Raw genomic sequence first — 26188 nt, forward strand, 5'->3', positions numbered from 1 at the left:
TTTATTCTCTCTTGTTTTCAAAGGTATGCCATTTCAGTTGCTCGAAAAATCGGTGCTCGTATATATGCTCTCCCAGATGATCTGGTGGAAGTGAAGCCAAAAATGGTGATGACAGTGTTTGCATGTTTGATGGGAAGAGGACTGAACAAAATAAAATAATGAAGACATGTAATACAGCTTTCTGCCATGTTAAGCACGATGAATGCCTCGCAGTTTACAGAGTTCTGAAGCTTAGTATAAAACGAGAAAAATTTTATGCACAAATATACTCATTAATTACGTTTTAATAATATGTTTATATTACTGAACATTTTATTCAACTTCATAACACATTGATTATGTATGGGTAATAATGTCTTCAGAACATGTCCATTACCAAATTAACATCGCAGATTTGTATTCCTTTAAAAAAACCCACACCATATTAATCAAGCTTCATTTGTATTAGTTTCCTTAGCATTGTAAGAATCTGTATTGTTTTACACGTTATTTCAGGACCTGTTGTGAAACACTGTTTGATTTTTGTGGGTGTAACTTACATGTAGTCCTACAAGTCTGAAGGTGCATTCCGATCCTATTGTATTACTCCTACCTGCAGAGAAGTTATCATCCTTGCCTTACTCTGAGAGCTTAATTCCTGTTGAAGCCAATGAGAGTCTTGTATTTGACTTCAGTGAGAGCAAGTGAAGGCCTATGATACTGTCTGGAAAATAATATTGATAAAGCTGATAAAACTTTTTTGTGGGAATAATCTTTAAATATATGTAGTAGTTTGTTGTTCTGTTACTGAGCAGGAACTTTTATGGTCGGTGTCTTAAGAAAAAACAGTAAATAGTAAGCAGAAATGTAATTGTCATTATGAGGTCTGCATATGCATTAGCTTTTGCAGTTGGACTAAACATCTGACTTTTTTTTTATTTTTTCATAAAATATTGTATAAGAAAACAATAAAGAGCTGGCTAGTCCAGTTTGAGGTTTCACATTAATGTATTGCATTTCCTTGTAGGTTACTCCTTTGATTTTCCTAATGTGTATCATGTGTGTAGAGGTTTTGTCTAGAAAGACTGGTGCATTGTCTGGATGAGATGAAGTCCGTGATTATTTTCTTATTAATTTTAAAGGAAGTATTTATACTTCCTTCTATGCAGCTGTAAATTTTATTCACCAAACAGTCTGGAGCTGGATGTTTAATAAAGTTGTTACCAGAAGCCAAATGGTAAGAAAGAAAAAAAAGTAATTTTTTTTTTAAAGTATGAAGCTGCTACTTTCTCACCTCCTGAAAACAGTCCTCACAGTGGCAAAACCCAAGAATCATGATGAGTGAACAACTGGACTAAGCTTTGCATCTTCGGTATCTTGCACAACATACTAACAGAAGGCAGATGCATTCATTTAGTTTCTTTTGTAGAAGGGGATACTGGAAGCTGAGATAATTAAGTCCTTGGATTTAGATCCATTTGTCTCTGACTGGTTTGTAGTGTCTGGACAAGAATAAGTTATTAATATTTGATAGTTATATGGTTTCTATTCTGAGTTCTAAACGATGACCAAGTGTTGTACAGATTTTGAGTTCTTTGCCCTGATTCTGGAGACAATTGAATCTAAGTCCTCATTCAAGATAGGCTAATTTAAGATTAAGTAAATCTCCATACCACAAGAATAAATGGTCTATTCTTGAGATAAGCAGTTCTAAAGTCCTGTATTTACGTGCCCAGGCACTCAGCAGCTTACTCTGTAAAGGTCCATGTTTCGTCTTGTGTAAACTATTGCTGTAGGGTTTGTTCCCTTTAGGAAAAAATCTGCTACAATTACCTAGCTCACTATTACATGTCCAGAATTACTTTAAACTTGCTTTGTCAAATTGGTATGGGTTTTCAGGGCAACCATGTCATGCTTCTCAGCATAGACGTTTGACATGCACGCTAAGAGCTACGTGTTGAAGAATCAATGCTGGCTAACACCATCTGAACAGAACTGTCTTCTCAACATAATGGTCACTAAAGAGTGAAAGTTAGATTTTCAGCTCGCATTAATCCTTACAGCTCAGCTGAAGTCAGTGAAGCAGTGAACGCTGGTTCTGGGGCTGTGTGATGCAAACGTACGCTATGGGAATGCGGGTAAGCTCTTGCGTATCATAGAGTAATGCACAAAAATTAGTTTGTGTCTGATAGCTCATCTATGACTGTCTTTTTGGAGACATTTGGCAGATAATAGGGGAAGGGAAAACAATAGCTGTGACTTCTAGAAGCATTGACAGAAGAGCACAGTGACTGAAAATACAGTTTAACAAATATTTGCACACCAGTGCCTGGAACAGCTCCTCCCCCCCGCGGGAGGGGCAGACGGGCCGGCGGTGCCTGCGCTGCTCTCCGCCGCCATAGCCCCCGCTGCCCCCCCGCCCTCCCGCTGCCCCGCGCAGGGGGCGCCGCCATTGGAGCCTGCGCAGTGCGCGGGGAGCGGCCGCCCTGCGCCCGGCCCGGCCCTGCCGCGCCCGGCCCGGCCCTGCCCGCGGGCTGACAGCGCCGGGGACTGCGGCCGTGCTCCCTCCGCGCTGGCGGCGGGCACCGGGGGTCGCGCTGCGCCGCGCCACCGCCCCGCCCGCGCTCTGATGGGCCTGGCGGAGCCGGCGCCATGGCCGCCTTGTACCAGAGCGCGGACCCGTCCGCCTCGGCCTCGCCGAACAAGCTGCTGGCGCTGAAGGACGTGCGGCAGGTGAAGGAGGAGACTACCCTGGACGAGAAGCTCTTCCTGCTGGCGTGCGACAAAGGTACCGGCCCCGCCTGCCGCGCCCTCGGGGAGCGGAGGCCTCGGCCGCTCGCTGCCAGGGCCTGAGCCCGCCCCGGCCCCGGGGCTGAGCCCTTGCACCTCGGGGGCGGCGGGTCCTCGCCATGCCCCGCTGCGCGGCCGCTGCCGGGCGGCCCTGCGGCCTCTGGGCTCGCCTCGGCTCTGGAGCCGCCTGCGGCGAGGCCGCCCTGCTCCGGCCCCGCGGCCCCGCCAGCTGCTGCGCTCCCCGGTGCCGGGAAGGGGGATGCTGGGCCGGCTGCTGCTGGGCCTGTGAGGGAGCTCGCTCGGTGCCAGAACAGGGCATTCGCTGTGAGAGGGTCTGTGAGTACGTAGTTGCTGTAAAATCGGGGGCTGGTCTGGACGGCCCCAGGACGAGTGAGACGAGGTTCCTATGGTTTGCACCCGTGCTGGTGCATGGGAAGAAATTTTCCTTTCTAAAGTATGCCACTTACTTTTAGGGTATATTTAGTTGTCTCTGGAGTAGAAACATAATCTTAAACCGATCTTACTGTGTCTGAGACAGGCTTCTACCCGTGTGCTGAATGGTGGTGTGTACCTCAGGGCATCAGCAGGGCTGCCGAAGCTGGCGTGTTCGTACGCAGAGCTGCCTGCTGGCCGTGTGCTGGGGTTCCTTCGCAGCCACGGCGTCCTTCTGCCGTGACGTTAGCCAGCGGGCTCGGGAGGTTGGTGCTGGTGCTCTCTGCGGCGGGTCGCCTGCTGCCGTGCTGCTGGGTCATCTGTCCCGAGGAGCGGACCGAGCTGCAGCTTTCTCTCCAAGCAGAAAAAAAGAGGCTTAGGGAGCTAAAAGGATGCACAGCGAAAAATGTTAAAAAAAGAAAAGTGTGTATAGTAGTTGGTTTACTACTCTTGCAGACAGTACGTATTCTACGTGCAGAGAAGTACGTACACAGAAGTATTCTGTATATGCTTCTGTAAGTGTTCTGCACTAAGGTCTGTCTTTTTCATGGTCTTCTATGTTGCAAAACAATTTGTTACCATAGAGACAAAAATAGTTCAAAGCTTTTATCTTTGCCAAGAATCAATTAAACAGAATCATACTAGACAGGGCAGCCTGGTGTGTCTTTAGTCAGGTAGCAAAGTGCATCTTACGTACATCTTACTGTAGTTAGCTTTACTTGCTCGTTAGACTTACTAGCTTAAATTTTATAACACTGCAGCATCATATCACGGCTGCTTTGATGATCTATATACTAAAATTGGAGTGATACAGAGAAGACTCGCGTGGCTTCTGCTCAAGGAAGATGCAAACCTGTTTGTAGCACTGTAGAGAGGACTTTTTTGAGCCTGTGGCTCATATGAATGGAGACGCCTTCCCTGATGTAGTTGAACTTGATGTTTCCTGTGTCCAACAGGTTTTGTATGAGCTATTACCCCAGTTTTGAAAAATACCCATGCTTTTGCATGTGTTTGTGTTTAGGACTGGAAATAAGGGGTGAATTAAAGTAGGTGTCTTCATGTTTTCCTGAAAGAGACCTCATGAAGTATCTTCAGTTTCCTCCCTGATGAGAGAAGACATATCTACCTTGGCTTCTTAATTGTCCGACATACTCAGTGTCTGTTGTCAGCTATGGAATGTTGTCTTGTTTAATGGTACCTGGTACTTATAATGTTCACATGCTTTTAGTGCTTTGTGATAATACTGAGTGACTTGCTCATATGTTACTTGTGCAGGTGACTATTACATGGTTAAGAAACTCTTAGAGGAAAACAGCTCGGGCGAAATGAACATAAATTGTGTGGATGTGCTTGGACGAAATGCTGTTACCATAACTATTGAAAATGAAAACTTGGACATATTACAGCTTCTTTTGGATTACGGCTGCCAGGTATACAACATAGAAGTTACTGAAAATTTTCAGTGTAGTTGTTGATCTGCGTGTTCTACTCTTTATACATCTTCTCTGTTAATCTGTCGGAAATTGGAAGGAAATAGAATCTTTGTAGGCACTTCAGTTCTTTTTCCAGTTAGTAATTGTGCAAGTGTTTTCTTCTCACTAATTTACTTTTCTTGTGGGATTTTATTGGCATGGCGAATGTATAGTAACATTTTAAATGATATTAACAAGTCTGAATTTTATTTTAAATGTTAATCCTGTTGTAGAGATAATGTATATGTTATCTTCAAGCGAAATAAACAGTATATAGTCAGAGTGCATCATATTAAAAAGTGTAGAATGTAATATTAGTCACTTACAAAATGGTAGCACAGTTAGAAAAATGCACATTATAATAGATGAATTTCAATTAAGGCAGCCATGCATTTCTGCAGTGCTTGCTTGTTCAGCTTGATCTGTGCTTGATGGCAGTGGCAGTTTCATACCAGCAATACTTCTTTAACTATATGCAACATCTCTGCTGCTGCTGGGAGAGTTCTAGCTATGATGGCTGAAATGTGTAAGACAGGGAAAATTAGTATCTTTTGTTAGGTTGTTTGATATTGGACAGAACAAAACCAACAAGCTTTTCCCTCCCTGGATCTCCTTTTTAGTGACGATAATAAAAGCTGTACTTTTTTCTTTTATTTTTAAAGTAAATTTTGAATTTTCTGAAGTGAAAAAAAAAGAATAATGTCAGCTGTAGGGAAAATTAAAAGCTGCTCAGCTCAAGTGAAGAGAAATTTCAGCAGGAGTTACCAGCCCGCAAAAACCCCCTGTGTTCCTAGCTTTATCGCAAAACGATGAATGCTGGGCTGAAGTATCCCAAATGCCTGAGTTGTGTTGCACAGACACTTGTTTTTAACATTTTTAATAAGCTGGTAAAATGTCCCTTAGAACTTGATTGTTGCAAGTATCCTGCATGATCTTTGCTTGGAAATAATTTCTACAATTGGTTCTTCTGCTTTTTGTGCGATGAAACAAGTTGTCAGTAATGCTATGCTAACTCCTGGAATGACAACCTGAATTTGTCTCCTGATCGCATGCGTGGTGATAATACAGAACATTGTTTTAGTACCTTAAAAATAAATCTTCTAAAAAATGCAGTTTAGCTTTATATTGACTCTTATGCTGTTCAAGTTACTGCTGTTGTCACGTATGACTTGTTTTCTTCCCTTAGTCGTCGGATGCACTTTTGGTGGCTATTGACTCGGAAGTGGTGGGAGCTGTTGACATTCTGCTTAATCACCGACCAAAAAGATCCTCCAGACCGACCATTGTAGTTGAGTGGTGTTGTTCCTTGATTTTTGGTCGGGGAGTGGGGGCCTGTGCTATTGCATTCTGGGTAACCATAGTATTTAAAACAATGTTCTTAAATGAAATTCTACATCTCAAAGGTGATAGAATCTGGACGTTAGGGATTATTTTTATAGCCTCTTTTGTCTTAAAGGATAGAATACGTTGTTTTTACTGCCTAAGGAATCCGATGGCTTTATATGTGCTAAATGTTAACAGATGCCTAGTTAGTCCCGAAGAGAAAAAAATAGAGTGGTTATGAATTTGTTCTTGTAGACTGTTTGCAAGGTATTTAGCAGCCTTGACCTATAACAGGTATATTCATGTGTTGACGCTTCGTGAATTTTTCAAGCAAATCTGTGAACATCAGATCTTCACCTTGAAGTTAATCAGTTGAAACTTACATTGACAGTGGTTAAGTATCAAAGAACTTCTAAAAGTTCACAAGTAGAGGTGGAGAGAGAGAAGGAATAAGGTGTTGTGTAACAGAGTAGAGTACAGTCAGGATATTTTTGCTGGGCTTAGACGGTAAATACACTCATAATGGTTTTTTTCTCAAACTATAGCAAAATGCACTGTTTAATATCATGCATGTATATTGGAGAAGGTAGGCACTGAATGTCAGGTTTTTTATGTAAATAAGCCAGAAACATCTCTGTTTTAGTTTTTTTTGCAGTATTTATCTGAGAGGTGTTTGAATGTTGTTACAAATTTTTCCTTATTTTCATGTTACAAAACATAGGAAAATATTTTGAAAAGGGATTCATTGTTGAACAATCAAAAAACCCCTTGCATGTAAACACTGTAATAGAACACTGTGTAATAAATTTAGATACTTCCTACATTTTATTTCAGAAACTAATGGAACGCATTCAGAACCCAGAGTACTCGACAACCATGGATGTGGCACCTGTCATTTTAGCTGCTCATCGTAACAACTATGAAATTCTCACCATGCTGTTAAAGCAAGACATATCATTACCCAAACCTCATGCTGTGGGCTGTGAATGCACACTGTGTACTGCAAAGAACAAGAAAGATAGTCTGCGACATTCCAGGTAACGCTTACTAGTTGTAGGCAATACAAAAACTCTTGTCTTAATTCTCTGGTATTGGGTCAGATTCAGTATATTTCCTTTTTCACTTTAAGGTGATGTTTGAGTGGATTCCTTTGATGTATTGTAGCCTTTATTGTGGGAGACAGTAGTTCTAGGGATTGGGTTGGGCTGGAAAAGGCTGGTGGAAAGTGGTGGGGTTTTTTTCATTTTGGTTTTATACTCCTAGTCACTGTGCATATTAAGCTAAGTGCCTTTCCTTTCTACCATTTGTGTCACAAACATTCTAGCTATCTTTGGCTTTGGAGAATAGGAACTATCCAAATAAAATTTTTCTCAAGTTAGTTAATACTTGGGCTTTTTTGAGCCAGAATGAGGAGGCAGATAATTCTGTATCCTGTTTCTAGAAGTGTTTATGTAGCATGGATTGATGAATGCAAACTAAAGACAATTCTATTTTTCTTTTTTCTTCATTATTTTTGAAAGTAGAAAGCTTTTTAATAAAGGTTCAGATGAGAAGAGGGATTTACCAGTCGTAACAATATTTTGTCTGGTTAACTTAAGAACGTATTTGAGCGTTGAATACAATTTAATATGCGAGAGTTGGGGTGAAAAATCACAGAGCTCAAAGATCGTAAGTGGACTGCAATTACAATGTACAATTAATTATTACATAATTACTCCAGTATGTATCCAAATTACTGAAAAACAAGGGAAGTGAAAGGTTAATTGTTAGTGGTATTCAGCTACTATAGGCCTCATTCTGGTACCTGTAATGGCAACATTCATCTGGTACCCCATATCATTAACTTCAGTATGAGAAAAAGCATCAGGGTATCCCACGCAAGCAAGCAAGAGAAACGTTTGAGATAACAGCTCTTAGTTTAAACTACAACGGATAACCGACTTTGTTTCTGTGTTCATGAGTCACTGCAAGGGGAAAACATCCTTTCAGATGCTTCCCGTGATTTTTTTTAAATTTTATTTTGTATTACACATTAAAGCTCCCCACTGTTTTTAATTTAGTTTGTTAAAATAGAAGATTGCCTTAAATGCTTTAATTCCCTCTCTTATTTCCACTTGGAAGAACCAATGAGAGCTACTGTATAACACTTAAAATGTCAAACATTTACCAGTACCTGGTACATATCTGATGGCCTTCTGCTGACGTGCTGATAACAGCAGCAGTAGAGGAAAAGAAGAGGGAACCAATCTGGCTATTTTTTGATACTTAGAATCCCTGTTATTCTCAGTATGTGAAGGACAGTATCTTCCATGACATACCACATTTAATGCTTGTACTGTCTGATTTTAAGAAACCCAGTTGTTTTGTCTTTCAGCTGACTCTTTTATGCAAACTTTTGAATAGGTTCTGATTTGGAACTGCGAATCAAATCAAACATCTCCATGTTGCTTGCTATTCTTTTGTCACAGGTTTCGTCTTGATATTTATCGGTGTTTGGCCAGTCCTGCTTTAATCATGTTGACAGAGGAGGATCCGATCCTGCGAGCTTTTGAACTTAGTGCAGACTTGAAAGAATTAAGCCTTGTTGAGGTTGAATTCAGGTAGGAATTGAAAACACAAACCAACTTTAACACTTTTATGAAATTATATGTATAGAAATATGTATGCATTAGAAAAGATTCATTCTTATTTTTTTGTAAATAGAGTGTTTAAAATGATAATTAGACATCATAACAAGTTGTATAATTTATGCCTCATTAGCAGTCATTTTGACGGCTTGATTAGTTTAAATCCTTTTAGGTGTAGGTAGTTCAATGTGTATAGTTGCACCAACTGTTAAAATTTCAGCTCTGCTGTGGAAAAAATAAATAGAAATGATGCTAAAAGCTGACTTATTTCAAGATCACACACATATCATATTGATATGATTAATCGTATCAATATCTCATTAGTACTCTGCACTTCCCCCCCGCACACACATTACTGTAGGAGTATGCAACACGTTGTTTATACTAACCTGACTCCTCCTGGGAGTTGTTTCAGGTATTGTTTCTTAATTTTGCTCCTTACAAGACTCTGAACAGCGCACACACGTGTGTGCATATATAATATGCATGTGTGTGTAGAAGACTTCATGGTGAAAATGCCCTGTCTATTCAATGAACAAATGCTTAGTGTAGTTTTATGTTTAAAACATGCAGTTGTCTATCATTTTGAAACTTACCAGCACAAAAGCATGTATTTTTCTGAGAACGTGAAAGCAAATGTTCGTATGGGCTGAAATTTTATTTTCCTAAATAATATATGAATTTTCTGGTTTCATAGCTGATTGTCTTTCGTAATAAGTGTTAAGCTGTTCCATTTTTATGATACAAATTGGCAATAAAATGAACTGTGTGCCAGGTGAGACAAGCAAACATTGTTTCTTTTCTTGTGTTTATTATATTAATAAATAGTATCAGTGAATGGACTTTCATTTTCAGATGACAGTAATAAAGCAAAACGCAAAACAACTTCACTTCCAAGTGAAAAGTCCAAATGATGAATTACCAGTGTCATATTTTGTGACTACTACACTTTCTCATCTCCTGGAAATAGTTCTAAACTTTAACTCTTTATATGGAACTTATAAGATTTTTTGTGTACTGTAAGTCCGTTTCTCTATCTAGTGGAGTTGCAAACTAAAATGAAGTCATGTTACATGGTGAAAACTACCCAGAGTTGTCTTCAGAATGCTTGGATCTTGACATATGACTGTTGGGTTTTTTAGTCTTAATTTGTCTTAGCATAATGTACAATCCCAACCAAAAATGGTTAGTCAGTGATTTAATGGAAAATATGCGAGCAGTGTAGTAGTATGTACTGTTTCTCTGTCTTTCAGAAATGATTATGAGGAGCTAGCTCAACAGTGCAAAACCTTTGCTAAAGATTTGCTTGCACAAGCACGGAATTCACGGGAGCTGGAAGTTATTCTGAATCACACAGCTAGCGATGAACATGTAGACAAGCGAGGACTGTTGGAAGAGAGGATGAACTTAAGTCGCTTAAAACTTGCAATCAAGTATAATCAAAAAGAGGTTTGTCTTTGCAGTAATGTCATAAGCTTTCCATGTCATATTTTGCTAGTAATTAGTTTAGTTCATTGTTCTGCCTGTAACCGTAGAAGTGGAAAAGATTTGCAGGAGTTACAGAAGAGATCGTAATACACAGAACATCTGCATGTGAAACAGGGAAATGATATTGCAAGATACCAAGTAATTCTTCAGTATTTACTGTGGAGAAGAATGTAGTATTTGCTGTATTGGAGTATATACTACCGCTCTTTTATGAACAGCTCTAGTAGTGATAATTGTTTGTTCAGATCCTCGTTAAATCCTTGCCTAGAGAAGCATGGGTCCTTAGGTGCCATACGTGATTTATCATCTTCTCACTTGTCATTAGCTGTTCAGCTTTGGCTCAGGCTTGGTCTGTGCTGTTCAGAATTATGTTAGACCTGTGCTGGTATAACCGAATAGCGCCTCTGTTCCAGAATAGTAGCGCCTTTTTATGCCATCAGTCGGAACTTGCTTCATGCAGTAGGTCATTGTTGTCTTTATCCCTTGACAAATTACAGCTCTAGCTTTGCTGTACTAGAAGGCAAATGGGTGTTTGTCGGATTCCAGTAAAAGGACTGGGGACAGAGAGGTTTCCTTTCCATACAAAATCCATTTTCAGTTAGCATTTGCAGAAGGCATTATAATTCTGTCTATCGAGACTTAAACTGTTTGTGAAACTCTTAAAATGCAGAGTGTTTAAAAGTCATAAGCCATAGTTATGGAATGTCCTAGAATCAGCATTACACGTTTCTGGTATGCGTTAAACAAACATACTGAGGTATTTGAGACATTCTTCTGGTTTTGAGCACAGCTTGTTTTTACCACAGTGGTTGAAGAATAGCAACGGTTTTTGTGTAGTATGAGGAAAGTATCTTTGCAGAATAGGTTTTATTCCTGGCAAGTTTACTATAGCGTCAGTTTTTTGTGATGCATTCTAATATGTGATGATAATATCAAGGTTATTTTTGTTGATTTTTTTTTTTTAAATTAAATGACAAAGCATCCTCTAGTGAAATACATTCTTTTGTAACTCCATGCAAATAAGCACTTCAAATATCAAATTACCTTTGCATAATCTACATAACCTTCAGACCAAAATGATCTTCTTTTGAGAGATTTACATAACATAGTTTACTCTGAATTAAAATTAACCCTGCTGAATAGAGTCATAATGATTGTAAGAAATGATATGTAAAAAACTGCTTGGCCACTTTAGTCCTCATCTTACAAGATGTTGTGTTTGACAGTGTGGATAGTATTTTATAATAGCAGTATCTTTTTCTTCAGCTAAGTTCACTGTATTTTATAATAACAGACAATGAAGCTGTCTGAAGTATAATGTTACTTATATGCTAGATTTCTAAATAATTAGAAATCAAAACTCATTCTGGACCTGAAAGCCATTAAAAGTCTAGTGTGTATAATTCATGTTTAGTTGCTGGTTTTAGAAGGAAATTAAAATTATAGATGTTTATAATCCTAATGGGTCCATAGAACTTTTGTTCTTTTATGAGATATTTACTTCAATTTAATGTTGCCTTTTCTTGTTCATTGGTAACTACACATAATTTGAAAATAAATGTTAATAATGTAAATTAGTAATCTGTGTTAAGAAACCTGAGACTGATTTCTTGTTTGTTTTTCCCACCAGTTTGTTGCTCAGTCTAACTGCCAGCAGTTTCTAAACACTGTGTGGTTTGGACAGATGGCAGGCTATCGACGCAAGCACACGTGCAAGAAAATTTTAACTGTTTTGATGGTTGGCATTTTCTGGCCAGTTCTGTCCCTGTGTTACTTGTTAGCCCCTAAATCTCGAGTAGGTCGAATAATTCACACTCCTTTTATGAAGTTTATTATTCATGGAGCTTCATATTTCACATTTCTGTTACTACTTAATTTGTACTCCCTTGTCTACAATGAGAATAAGAAGAATACAATGGGACCTGCCCTTGAGAGAATAGACTATCTTCTGATAATATGGCTAATTGGTAGGTATGGTTTGGGTAGATTGGGTGACAATTGCTGATGTTGATCAAACAATAATGATTTGTACTACCTGCTTATGAAATTAGCATGTTACTCATTGCCTGACCGAAGTTTACTCTTTGGAGGATAGTATTACAGGAAAAAAAAGAACCCAAACACATTTTGAGGAAGGGATGTGAAGTGTTAGAACAATCTCTAGTTATCGCAGAAAGTGAAGCATCAGAAACAGAATGTTGCAGAATCGAACAGAGGAGGAATGTGAATTTTTCTTCAGAGGGACTGGTGGCATTCAGAGTGATGCAAGTGAGATTTGGTTGTGCAATAATAAACTAATACAAAAGCTGTGTATCTTGCTAGACATTTTTAAATTCTGATCTTAAAAAAAAAAAAAAGGAAAGAAAAATAACCTGAAGTCAAAGCAAGTGTGTGTTCCTCAGATTAACAGTATTGTAACAGATAAAAGCCTGTCATCGTCTAGTTTTCCTTGATGCTGAGGAGCAAAATTAATTCAAACATCACTTTAGATTTTTTCCAGTAATTTTTCATGAGTAGGTAGTATTATTTTGTATGTAGGTTTAATCATTGTGAGTCAAACTTGTTTTGTGTTTTCATCAGCCAACAATCCACAAAACTTTTAATTTCTTCCAGCTCTCTCTTACAAGCAGTGTTTGGACAACGCTCTGAAGTAGATGGTTTAACTTTCAGGTTGCCCGGTGTGGAGTCAGTAGTTGCACTTGATGATCTGTGTGCGTCCCTTCCAACTCAGAATATTCCATGATTCTATGAATTCTATAAAAATAAGTAGTAGGAATGTTCCGAGCTTCTTGATTACTTGTATGTCTGTGTATGGAATTATACTAGCATCTGAATAATACTAGTAAAGTTAGTGCTTCTTTGACAATCTAGCTATCTTTATCTAGAAGATCTTTATGTAATCATAAAGTAGACTAAAAGCATTTGTGCATTGTATGCAAGTTAGTTACAGTTTTGGTGGATTCTAAATAGTCGGAGTAAGCATGAAGTTACAGTCATAAAATCTATTCCTGCACTGTTTTTGTTTCTATTTTAGTTTGCTCTACCTAGATAGAACAGGACGGTTCTGTACATTTTTGTTGGACTAATCCAACTTTAAACGATTGCCAAAATTTAGGGTTCTGCAAAATCTCTTTCATAATTATAAACATGAAGTTTTTATAGCATTCTCCTCAACTCTGGGAGAGGATTTTGAATATATACAAAATTGCCATCAGGAGTAAGTAACAACTCAGTCTTTCATGACCAATTCTGTAATGCTTGACTTGAAAAGTAGTTAATAATATAATTTGGACTTGTGGCAGAGTTGGCATATTGTTTAAAGAAAAAAAGTATATGTTGTATATGTTTTTGTATGCATGCTCCATCTTAGTCTAATCAGTTGAAGCTGTGCATTTACCTCATCCTTGTTTTAAAATACAGAAAGAAGTATTACTTTCCTGTCTGATAACTTTCCATTTTTGTATGTCATTGTCACCAATTAGCATAACTGTACCTCAAAGGACGCATGTTAATTCTGATTGATGCAGTAGAGGGAGCACAGGTATAATTTTTGTTGAGTACTCATAAACTTTAGGTTGGAAATTCGTAAAACCTTTGACCATGTTTTTAGTTGGTTGGTATGTGTTTGTTTTTACATTAAAATTTGGTCGATGCATTCAAGGAAACTTACACCTTAATTTAAGGTAATTAGGTATGTAACGTTTGGTTGACTGGACTTTTAAAGCAGTTGAAAACACCACAGTTTTTATCTAAGTAGTTGTGAGTAGTTTATTGTACCCCACATACAAACCTATGCAGGTCTTAAAAGAAACTTGAAAGCTTCAGATGTGGAGTACAAGTCAGCGTTACAGATTCCTCCTGTTTTGAGATTCAATGTCTGATTTTAGAAATTTGTATGTTCCATCAAATCTACTGTAGGTAGAAAGTGTGTCATTAGGTGGTCTGAGAAATTTTAATGAAGGGCCATAGCAAGATTTTATTTTCTTCCTGTAGTATTTTAACATGTGGATTTTAGATAGGATTGAAAAATGACCTATAACACAAATCATTAAAATCAGGTTGGTTTTCACATTATTGAATCATAAGATTTTTTTAATAGAAATTGCATTTATAGCTTAAATACCTATTTTGTAATCTCGTACTGTTTACTTACATTCTTTTCAACTTACTGAATATTTGTATTTGGAAAACGTGTGACAAAATTAATTGGAATAAAAAGAACCAAGTAACAAGATTTACCTATATTACTATCTTCTATAGTCCCATTAAAATACTTTCTAAAAATCAAAATGGCCACAGCAGAATTTCTAACACTTAAAAGTTAGCAGCTAGTTTTGTGTTCTGCTAGATTAACTTGCAAAATCGTAAATACAGTAATTCTCTTTTCCAAGTTGTTGAGCCTAAATCATACAAGTGTCTTCCCCAGCAAGACAAAGCAACAGAAATCAAATTCCAGTGTGTGTAAATAACATCAATTAAAGCATCTTCTACTTCTCCATCCCTTTCTACTGACTCTGTGACAAATTTATTGTAAAATACATGGTGATCATATGGGGGCACAGAGGTTCTGGTTTAGAGATTTTCTTTATAACCAGGAAGAAGGGAGATTTATAGAAGTATTTTAAGGAACTCTGCACAGTTTATTATGCCTTGCAACATTGCTGCAAAGCTGACTGAACAGATAGTCATGCATAAATACCTGATATTATTTTTTTCCATTCACTGTATCTTGCCCTTATTGGGCCAAAGTTTCAGCAAACTCCTAAAAGCTGAACCAAGTCTAACAGTTTTAAACTATAATTTATACACACACTGCTTTTCTTCTTGTCCTAAATATAGCAGCATACTTCTGAAGTACTCAAAAAAACCCCATGAAATAACTGATTATTCATAGAAATCAAAGGTGCCATTATATTTCGTCTGACAGTCCTTTCAAGTATTACAGAAATGTCAAGTCTGTAAGAGACACTTAGTAAAATTCTTAGCAACTGTGTTTTTCTGTGCAGCCAGACATTGTGAACAATGGTAAAATTCACTTTGCAATAAAGATACTGGATATTTAAGTGTATATTGCTCTAAGTTAAACTTCTGATTTTTGCAAACTGAAGTCATGGTCTCTTTTCTCCTTCAATGATATTTAATATCAGTTAGGGTATGAAAAGCTTCTACTTTTTGATCTTCTCACTAACAGTTAGTGGGCTTGTTATTCTTAAAAAAATGTTTGTGATACCTACTCACTTTCAAAAAATACTTGATACTTTACATAGCAATGTAATGCTTTCTATAGTGCTTTTGCGAAAAGGTGGATACTTTTCATTCAGAAAAAGCATTTTTATTCTAGCCCTCTACCTTTATTTAAATTCGACCTTTTTCTGTCCAATTTTTCTGCTATTCATTGCCTCTTTTGCCTTTTTTATTGGAGAATGTGTTTCTTAGTTGGGAAGTAGGCTTGAAAAGGTTAAATGTCTTGTTGCTGTATGGTTAGTGCTTGTAATCCACTGCAGTTCTTTCAGCAGATTTACTTGATTACTCCACTTCTTTCTCTTTGCTAAAATATCATTTACAAAAGCCCGTCAAAAGTGCTTTAGTGGTAAAAGAGTATCTATTCAGTGAAATGGCTTGACTTCCCTGGCTTTTTTTTTTTTGCTGCAGGAATGGTGTGGTCAGATGTTAAAAGACTCTGGTATGATGGTTTAGAAGACTTTTTAGAAGAATCCCGTAATCAGCTTAGTTTTGTCATGAACTCCCTGTATTTGGCAACTTTTGCTCTCAAAGTAGTTGCCCATAACAAGGTAAGCACCCATCATAGATCCAAAGCTCCTCTGGGCAAATAGAATTTTAGTACATTGCTGCAAAGTATGTAAACGTATATTATGTGTAGTGTGTTAGTAGTAGTATATTGTAGTTAAGTGTACTGCATCAGTTATAGCCTACTATGTGGATACAGTTTAGGCTTCCGAGTTAAGTGTTCTATGTGGTATATGCCATGTAGTTGTCAAGATCTGTGGCCTTGTTGCATCTCAGGCTGGAAAGAGAAGCTGATGAGGCAGGTGGGAGTTAGAAGACGCATCAAGACCTGTCGAAGTACTTGGGGACCCCAAACAGAGCTACTGTCTTCCTTGGAGGAACCGGCTGGTCTTCCAAATGGCTTGATTTTCATTTGGGGAAATCTCCTTGTACAGCTCATCTGATTTTGCATTTGAGTTCGTCTGATTCCATAGATCAGTACTACGCCGAAAGCTAATAGTAATCTCTGTGTTTAAATTGCCTAAAGCTTTTTTTGTTACAGAAAGTTTTATTTGGCTCTTGATTACATATGCTCAAATATCATAGGTGGTTGTGGGTGTTTTTTTAATTGTTTTTGGTTTGGTGGGGTTATTTGATTCGATGGGGATGTTTTTTGTAGTAAGGAAAAAAGCCCTGAGACCGCAGAGGAGCATTGTCTTTTCTCTGTGAAAAGCCATCTGGATTTGATTGAAGATGCAGGTTTTGAGAATGATCATTCCCATTCTGTTGCCTGTGTTGTTAGCCACACAGCATATGGCAAGCTGCCAGACCAATTGAATATGCGTATTTTAGCAAAATTCAAGCCAGTGCAGTAGCACCATTATTTTGCATTGCAAACTGAGTTGACAGCTGTCTGGCAGTTGGGAGGGAAATAAAATGCTTCAGTACTTCCCAACTTGATGTTTGGCTCATTTACCTATCCTTGCATTGAATCAGAGGCTGGTAATCATTTAGAAAGGAAAGCTTCATTTCTTGGAAAAAACAGAGAATGCCATGTTGGGCTGCCTTCCCAACCATTGCTTTGCAGTCAGCACATGTCTGTAGTAGCAGTTCCTTTGCTAAGACCCCTTTGCTACTAATTTAAGTTGTAACTTTTCTGAAGATGCTGGACTCCTGTTCTATGTAACAGGCACATGATGGTTTTTTTGCCACTTCTATATGGCAAAATTTATTTTTATAGCTTATAAACTATTTAGAAAACCAAATAAAAATGTTTGTTTTACATCTTAGGTCCATATTGTAGGCACTGGAGCTGTAAGAGATAGAGTCTCTGTAGCAGAAGGAGTTGTACATATGCAATTGCAATGTATAAAAACATGTTTATCCCTGTTTCTTGCCAGCTTTGTGCAGCACACTTTTGGGCAAGTTATTTTAAAGCAGCTTTGAGTTCCGTAGTTTCTGAATCTCCCATTTTGAGACAGCAGAAGCTGGTACTATAAATGCTGAATGTTTTCAGCCAAGTTGGAAGTTAGGGGTCTGTGGATATTCTGTGGATATTTAAATAACACCTAATGGATATACTTTAAGGGTGTGTTTACACCACCAGTTTACTTGTGAGTTCCATTCTGTGTAGTCTTTCATAAAATCCATTGAAGGAACCCCAGATTTCTAAAACTAGTTAAGACCAGCTGTCACCACATTGCAATTGCATGTGTACGTTAGTTTTCTTGGCAGCATTTTCATGTTGATTTTGACTGAGGCCTATTACACTAAACAATGCACGTGTTTATGAAGTACATGAGTCCCTGTTTCAACAAACCGTGCAAAACGGAGAAGAAGGGAAAGCAGAACAGAGGAATAAATGGTTTGCTGAGCAAGTGAGTGGCAGAGTTAGGCATTAAATTTCAACAATCTGATTTTTGGCTTCCTCTGGAATGACTTGTAAAATGTCTTTGTCTAAAAAGAGGGAAATACCTGAGAGGCGAGTCATATGTCAATTATATGTGTTAATTTCTTTTAAGCTGTTGCCTGTTTTGGAGGCAGAAGTAGGGGGTGGTGCATGGGTGCATTTCTGTATTTATAATGTCAGTGATCTTGGTTTGTCCTTTTTGTACTGCAGTTCCATGATTATGCTGAAAGGAAGGACTGGGATGCATTCCATCCTACCCTAGTGGCAGAAGGTCTTTTTGCTTTTGCTAATGTTCTTAGTTATCTGCGTCTCTTCTTCATGTACACAACGAGCTCCATTCTGGGACCACTCCAGGTGAATATCACTACTGCTTGAGAAAATATTCAACTTGATCTTAATTTGCTATGAAGAGTCTTATTGAAAAGAGAAAAAGAAGATATTAAAGTAAGAAAGTAAAAAGTAGAAAGAAATGTTGTATTGAAGTTTGGTTATTTAATCTCTCGTATAGAACATACTGAGTTAGATGGAAAAAGGTAAGAAAAAGAATGGAAGATCTGGTGTAGTTCGCTTTCTTACAATACTTTTTCCATGATAATTGTACCTATGCTATCTTTTTGTTTTCATCTGTTGTTAGCTTAACATACTGCATGAGTGTGTGCCGTTTGAAGACTGTAAGTTTCTTTCTGTAAAGTTCTGTGCAAATCATAGTCCTAGCTTCTGTCTCTAAAAGATAGATGAATGAGATGTGTAGCAAGGAAGAGTAATCGAAAGCCTTTCTGTTTGTGTCTGTGATCTCACTGAAGTTGCATGTTGAGTTGAATTGTGCACGTTGCTTTGGTTTGAAAAATATAAATTTCTCAAGAGTATTGAAATGGCCAGTTAGAGGAGAACAGGTTTCTTCTTACTTGGTATTTGCTTGAGCTTTCCAGTGAGTGATAATGACAGTAAAAACCACATTGTACTTATGTAATCCATTTAACTTGGTCATCTGGAGATGGTGGGGGGAAGCATTAACAGTCTTGTGTTGCAGTGCTGGAACAGTAGAGACCACAACAGTTTCTAAGCTAAACGCAAATTTTTCACTTAAAGTTGGGATTTAACCTGGTTTTATGCAAAGAATTTAATTTTTTTCTCCTGATCTGAGAGCAGACATGGAGTTTTCTACTGAGTTTATGCCATGTACTGGATTTTTGTTAGTTGGTTTCTGTTTTTAAATGCAGACCCCGTCATCTTAGTCTTGTGCTATTCATCATGATGAACTTCAGATAAACTGGGTGGACCCAAGGGTGCACTATGATAGTAGACATAAGGTCTAGTACCTTTGGGGCCAGGCGAGGGACCCTGGACTATTATTAAGACACCACATTTAGGATGCAGTTATGTCCCTCAATCCTTTTTAGAGTAAAAGGAGGAAGAAAGCGTCATTCTAAAAAGTATCGGGAGTAGAAGTCACCTCTCATTCCAGTAGCAACATTTTTTTCCCTTCTGTGTTTGGTTTTTTTTTTTTTCATTCAGCGTGAGTCCTCAGCACTGACTGGTTTTGTTACTTTGCCAGTGAAAAGCCTTAGAAACTAAAGCACTTGTTATTAGGAGCATAGCTTGCTGGACATAGCTTTGCGTAGGTATACTTCTGGCTTATCTGGCCTTTCTTCTTGGGAGATTTGTGATGACAGATCAGACAAGTCGCTGTTTTCTTGTACCAATGTTTGTTTGGTTGTTTTTTTGTTTATTTTCCCCTAGTAGTGATAGGATTTAGTTAATATAGCTGGTTGTCAGCATCATCACTGGGTTTGCAAGTGTCTGTTGAATGAAAAGATGCTTGGGATAAATAAGGTAGTCATCCAGTGATTATACTGATGGAATTTGTCCTAACAGGTCAGATCCATGCTTTGTCCTTTCTTCTAATGACCTGGACTAATTTTAAGAGCTTTAGGGCAAGAGGATGATCTGAAAGGATCCTGCAAGAAACATTATCTCTACTAAGCATAAAGGCAGAATAAACATTTGGGAGCAGCACTCTACCAAAGGAGGTTCTGAAGTAAATAATTTTGGCTCATCTTGTATCAAGGCTTTAGGATCTAGCTGAAAACCTCCGGCTTGAAGGTCCAGCTCAGTTTAACAATTGGAGTACCTAATCTTGCTGCACAAGTAATTATCTTTTAGAATATTTTTGTTTCATAGCGAATAGTCCTTATTTGAAAAGAAAAATAATCGCTAGTTAAATTGGTCTTTTTAAAATCATTGTAAAAAGTGCTTTAAAAAGAACGCTCATAGTTCTCGTAACCAGTTTAATATTATTGGAAAGTGCCTGTTTCTCCTCTCAGCTTTGTTTGTTTGTTTTACTTCCTGCCCTTTTCTCTCTAGCTGTGGCTGTGGCGCTGTTAATTACTTCTATATTTTTTATTTTACACACTTTTAAATGGAAATGTATTTGCATACTTTGAAACAAATACTACTGAAACAAATACTAGGGTCTTGATGTTGCAGTAAACATTAGGCTTGTTATACAAATTGATTGAACGCTGAAGTCTCTCCACATTTTAAAGAGATTCACTGTTTAATGTGCATATTTATTTATGTACTAGATCTTTCACAAGTTTTTTATTAGAAAGCTATGTTACGAAATTTTCCAAGTAAATAAAAACAGTCAACAGTCACCCCATTCAGTGGCACACTGAAGCTTATGTTATTACTGTTGGCCAGTACAGCTTGTGCAACAACTGTTACAGTATTTTCTGAAAGTAGGTCACAAAGTTCAAATGGTGGTAATCAAATATGGCATGGAAACCCAACAGTGTAGGGGGGGGAGAGGCAGCTCCTGCGTTCTCTTGACTATTAAAGTTATTTTTAAGCATTCAGTTACTTATTGATTAATAAAACCTATTTTAATACTGATTTGTAAGTTGACTATATGTAGTGGTTTTTCTTTATTAACAGAAGATAGAATAATATTCCCCTAGATTAGACCATTAGATTTCAAATGCTTAGAAATTCTAAATACTTTGAAAGGAATAGCGTGACTGTGTGAAGAAAGCAGCTTGTATTTGGGCTGTCTTATTACACTCTAATCCAATCAAAATAGTTCTGGGTGATTTGCACTTTTTGTGCATTCCTTTTTCATCTGCTTTGTGTCTCTCTTGCCTGCCACAAGGTAAATGTTTTGTTGTTGGTTTGGGGTTTTTTCCTTTAAAAGTGTAGATGTGATGAAACAGTATGATGAGGATTACATTCATCCTCTGACCAAACAGTGTAATTACTGCAGAGCTCTGCCTACAGTTGCAGATTCTCCATGTCTGTGGCAAACTGCAAAGACTCGGAGAGAATCTGCTGTGCAGCAGGGGTACGCAGTGAGGTTCCAGCAGCACGGGAGAGAGCAGGAGCTGGCACTTCATCTCCCAGGAAACTTGTGCTTGCAAAACTTGACCAGTGATACAGTTCTGGTCTATGATTTGGTATAGATTGTGATTCATATAGGATTAGGCTTTCCACACACTGATTTATGTAGAGGATTAGATTTACCTGGCACCATTTTATATATTTACATTTTTTATAATAGTATATTGTTCTCTGAAGAAGTTTGTAGGAAGAGTAATTTAAATGCTGTAAACAGCTTATGCTGTGTCTGTGTAAAAATTTGTACTTACGACAGAAGCAAGTCAGGCTCTTCTCTGGGTTGGAAAAATGCACAAGCATGATTTTTTTTTTTAAAGATGCTGTATTTGTACTGTTGCGAGCTTCTGTGTAGGATATTTTGAAATGGAAACTAATGATCTGAATTTAGTGTCACATCTTCTGTACTTTAAACCCTTCAATTTTTATGTGCTTACACACCTACACGTTGTGTATATTTTAAGTCTTAACATAAAACATACAGTGAAGTAATTCTGCGTTCTGCAGCTGGGCTTTGGTATACCACTTCTTGATTAGTGGTGAATGATGATTCCAAATGTTTTTATTAATTCTGTGTCCTTATGAAGTATTTTCTTAACTTTCTGTGATGGTATTTATGCTCAAATGCATTTCATTTACTGCTTTGATCTGTTGACTTGTGAGTTCCTTATTACCATTGGTATTACAGGTAAAGAATAAGGGGTACATACTATTGCTTATGGGTAATTGAAATATCTGAACTTACCAGGCGATATTAAAACTACTTACATTTTCTTTCTAACGTCCAGAATTTTTCACTGTAAAATGGTACTAGGGTACCTCCTGATGTTGAGGTCTGTTTAGCATCTTAAAATTTAAGTTAAATTTAAGTTCTGGATTAGAGGCTGAAGGAGAAAATACAAACAAAAATAACTACATGTTTTACTAAAATGGAAATAAATCTATTTCACAGATTTCAATGGGGCAGATGCTACAAGATTTTGGAAAATTTCTGGGCATGTTTCTTCTTGTCTTATTCTCATTCACAATTGGATTGACACAACTTTATGATAAAGGATTTACTGTAAATGAAGAAAAGGACTGTGCGGGGATTTTCTGTGAACAACAGAGCAATGACACATTCCATTCGTGAGTTTGATACCTATGAAGTAGTTGTATTGTTCTAGCCCTTAATTCGTAGTAATTAAACAAAACCAGAAATTTTCACTGCACTTGAATTTATATTAAATAAACTCATTTTAGGTGTTTGCTTTACCTAACTGGATTTTCTTTTCTTGTTTTTGTAGGTTTATTGGCACATGTTTTGCTCTGTTCTGGTATATATTCTCCCTGGCACATGTAGCAATCTTTGTCACACGTTTTAGCTATGGTGAAGAATTACAGTCTTTTGTGGGTGCTGTTATTGTTGGTACCTACAATGTGGTGGTTGTGATAGTATTAACTAAACTCCTTGTGGCAATGCTTCATAAAAGTTTTCAGCTGATAGCAGTAAGTGGCTTCTGATTAATTACCAGTAATTGCTATCTGTATCTTTGGATTTTATACAAATTTCTTCCTACGATGTGTAGACTAATCTACAGACCTCCATGGATAAGCTCTGTCTCTGAGCTCACAAGGAGCATCTTTCCTTCAAATACGAACTCTTTATTTACTTTGAACCAAATAAAATGGTTTCTTTGCATGTTGAACATGTGCAAGGCTTTGGGCCTCTGGGAATTGAAGACTTTGATGATAAAATAGCTGTTTGAGTCAAGGTGCTATTGTTGATAAGCTCTGGTGCTTGGGCATTTGATAGTGGTTTTATAACTTCATAGCTGTATTTTGTATTTACGCTAGAGCATATAGTGAATTGGAGACATGTTTTGTATTTTAATTATTTAATATTAGTATATTAAAACAAATTGTTAACATACTATGTAATCTATATAGTAAAATACTATATAATCAAAGTTAAATAACGGTCAGTTTTTAAGGTATGAGAAAATAAAATTTATGAAATAGCCTGTTCATACTTTTGCTTCTGATCTCTGTTAATGTTTCTGATGCTTTAGAATCATGAAGATAAGGAATGGAAGTTTGCTCGTGCCAAGCTTTGGCTTAGCTACTTTGATGACAAATGCACGCTACCTCCGCCTTTCAATGTTATTCCCTCTCCCAAGACTATCTGTTATCTTTTCAACAGTCTCAGTAAATGGATCTGCTCTCATACATCAAGTGGCAAAGTGAAACGTCAGAACAGCCTAAAGGTAAGAAACAGTTATAGGCTCTGAAGCTGGAAAGGTGCTGTTTGCTAAAATGAATCCACAAATTGCTGTATGAAGCTGCCTGTCACATGGTGAGTGCTACTAAAATAAATAGGAACTATAGAATTAACGTGTGTTACATCCAAATATAAATAAATGTTAATCTATTTCTACTTAACTAAGATTCTACTAACTTTCAGTTTGGGGAATTCCAACTCCCTTCCCTCCAACCCGTAATTCCCCCAGAAATAGTCTGGAAAAAATGCTTTGATTGATTGAAAACTCATAGAAACCACAAGGGAAGTACGTGCTGATCTCAGAAATGGTGAGGTTAGAGTATTCTTTGGGGAAAGTAATTGGTTTTAAACATATTATAGAAGTGTCAAAATAAAGAACCAAAAAGGGTCACTGAAGCCTTTTGTTGACTCTTATTGTACCCTGTAATTTTGCACACTAATTTTGCATTTTCTTGCTGACAAAAATAGTATTAAATAAATGAAATTCAAAGACTTTATGGAATGTGCACTGAGAAACATTGAGGATTATGGAACTCTTAATTGCTCGTAGGACGATTACCAAGGCAGGTAGACTAAAAATTTTCAGGTTTGTTGGTATGGCAGATTATATATAATCAAATTTAATTTTTTCTAGCAATTTACATCCATAGTACATTTGTGCACATCAGGATGTGTCCATGAAATAGCTTTGTTATTTTGTTCATACTTTCTGTATAATTTTATACAGGCTTTAGGGCTCAAAAATCACTTTTCCATAGTAAGTGTGTAATGTTTGTTTAAAGGAATGGAGAAATCTGAAGCAAAAGAGAGATGAGAATTATCAAAAGGTGATGTGTTGCTTAGTCCACCGTTACTTGACTTCCATGAGACAGAAGATGCAAAGCACGGATCAGGCAACTGTGGAAAACCTAAACGAACTGCGGCAAGACTTGTCAAAATTCCGAAATGAAATGAGAGACCTGCTTGGCTTTCGAACATCTAAATATGCTATGTTTTATCCAAGAAACTAAGGCCTAACTTTTAAAAAAGGTGTGTACTTTTAGATATCTATAGGTGAAAGTGTTGACCTAATTCTGTCGCCAGACCAAATAGAAAAGCAGATTATTGCACAATAATACATTTGAAAGTGCATTTGCATGAGTTGCAGCTAGATGCGGAACAGGTGGAAATAAATGCAAAAACAGATATAATAATTTTCTTAAGCTCTTAATCTTAGTGTACATATAAAATTTGTATATAGGAATTTTTTTAATGTTCCTCAGACTGTGGCTGTCAGGTGTCAGAGCTTCTTAACTAGCACAATGTGTTTATTTCTTCTATTTTTGCTGTTTGTTCCTTTTTGATACTTGTTTTTCAAGTTGTGGAAGAAGATAGGGTTTTTAAAACAGAAGTCCAGCCTACGTTTATTTTTAATAGACAAGTCAGATATAGAATAATAGAAAATTTCCAGCACAGCTGGAAATCATGTTTGACTGTAGGTTACAGTGCATGCAAAGACTGTATGGCTCTGAAAGAGGCAGTTCTAGTGCCAAGTTTTGTATGTTAACGTTAACTGTATACTAACATTTATAGAATACAGAAAATCAAATCATCAAGACTCTTCCCTTTCATGGGAGCCTTGAAATTTTGAACTCAAAATAGACTAACCATTTCTTGAATGTTTATAGTTATATGTAAGACAATCAGTTCCTGCTTGGATTTTTCAGCAGTGCCTCAGCAGTATGTTTTACTATACATGTTAAGGATTGGGAACAGAATTTTAAAACTAACCTGTGAACTTTTAATGCTTAATATCTTGGGTTTTTAAAATCTGGATGATAAATAATTTGACTTATTAAAACCTGTGATTTAAAGGCAATGAGGTGGAGCATGTGAGTGCTATTGTTTGCAATGCTGAACAATTCCTGTGAAACACTGTACACTTCTTTCTGTGAGAACATAACGTCGTATCTGGTCATTGGACAGCTGTAGTTCAGAAGGGCCTGCTTTAGACAGGTTTTACATATCCTCCTTTTAAACTTGGCTTTCTTTTTTCCCTTTTTTTTCTTACCACAATTGTTGCCAAGCTAAACATTTTTTTGTGTCAGGAATACTATGTTGTGTGAAAACATGTGATTTGACTTCGCTTACAATGGACAGTAAGGGCTTTGTGGATTTTCTGTGCTAGAGGGTCCTATATGGCTTTATATGCTTATATATAATTCAAGTTGACAAATTGTAATTGAGAAATGTGAAATTCCTGTATTTTTAATTACAAAATAACTATATTTATGACAGCTAAAGGATTGATTGACAATTTTACTGTTATGATGGTGCTCTTCTAAAATGGTTTTATGTCCAGAAGGCGCAGGTAGCCGTAGTGGTCTTTGATAACAGTTGATTTTGGGAGGTTGACAGAGCAGAGGCCTACATGAGTGTTTACTTTTTTGGAGGAATTCTTATAAAACTCTTTCTTGTAAAGGTAATATATTTTGTGTACTATCATATTATGTATATCTGAACTAGGGTTTAATAGTCTTCTTCCAGAAGTCTTCTAGTATAGAAGTATTCTGATAAGTCTGCTGGCTTTTCATATCAATAAGAGCTAACCTCTTGTGTTCAAAGCAAAGAGGATCACTGAATTTTGTGTTTGCACTCAGATCTCATGTTTGAATAATACACCACCATAAAAACTGTGTGCTGTGTATGTTATGTATATCCAAGACAGGAAGCAGACAAATAAAAGCTCTTTGAAAAACAATAGTTGTATTAATATTAGTCGTACTTGAAACACATTGTAACAGGTACCGCA

At 37.3% G+C, this 26188-nt stretch overlaps 2 protein-coding genes across 4 annotated transcripts in view; both read left to right on the forward strand.

The window, feature by feature from the left end:
* The window catches only part of PLS1 (plastin 1), a 48619-nt gene extending 47633 nt beyond the window's left edge, over nucleotides 1-986 (forward strand). For both annotated transcript variants that reach the window (XM_075418008.1, XM_075418006.1), the window contains exon 16: nucleotides 24-986. In XM_075418008.1, coding sequence (XP_075274123.1) covers nucleotides 24-159 — 136 coding nt within the window. In that variant the 3' untranslated portion in view covers nucleotides 160-986. The remainder of the gene's footprint in view (nucleotides 1-23) is intronic.
* Nucleotides 987-2533: 1547 nt separating this feature from the next.
* Nucleotides 2534-26137, forward strand: TRPC1 (transient receptor potential cation channel subfamily C member 1). 2 transcript variants are annotated; one of them, XM_075418009.1, is made up of 13 exons: nucleotides 2534-2767; nucleotides 4477-4631; nucleotides 5860-5961; nucleotides 6831-7033; nucleotides 8465-8596; nucleotides 9877-10072; nucleotides 11742-12078; nucleotides 15764-15903; nucleotides 17958-18101; nucleotides 22090-22265; nucleotides 22424-22625; nucleotides 23189-23383; nucleotides 24180-26137. In XM_075418009.1, the coding sequence occupies exons 1-13, from the start codon at nucleotides 2632-2634 to the stop codon at nucleotides 24405-24407; spliced, it is 2346 nt and encodes a 781-aa protein (XP_075274124.1). In that variant the 5' UTR covers nucleotides 2534-2631; the 3' UTR covers nucleotides 24408-26137. The 2 variants fall into 2 exon arrangements, with proteins under 2 accessions (XP_075274124.1, XP_075274125.1); XM_075418010.1 differs by lacking the exon at nucleotides 24180-26137 and having other exon boundaries at nucleotides 23320-23383.
* Nucleotides 26138-26188: the final 51 nt, after the last annotated feature.

Source organism: Opisthocomus hoazin, chromosome 4, assembly GCF_030867145.1.
Source record: "Opisthocomus hoazin isolate bOpiHoa1 chromosome 4, bOpiHoa1.hap1, whole genome shotgun sequence".
Classification (NCBI taxonomy): domain Eukaryota; kingdom Metazoa; phylum Chordata; class Aves; order Opisthocomiformes; family Opisthocomidae; genus Opisthocomus; species Opisthocomus hoazin.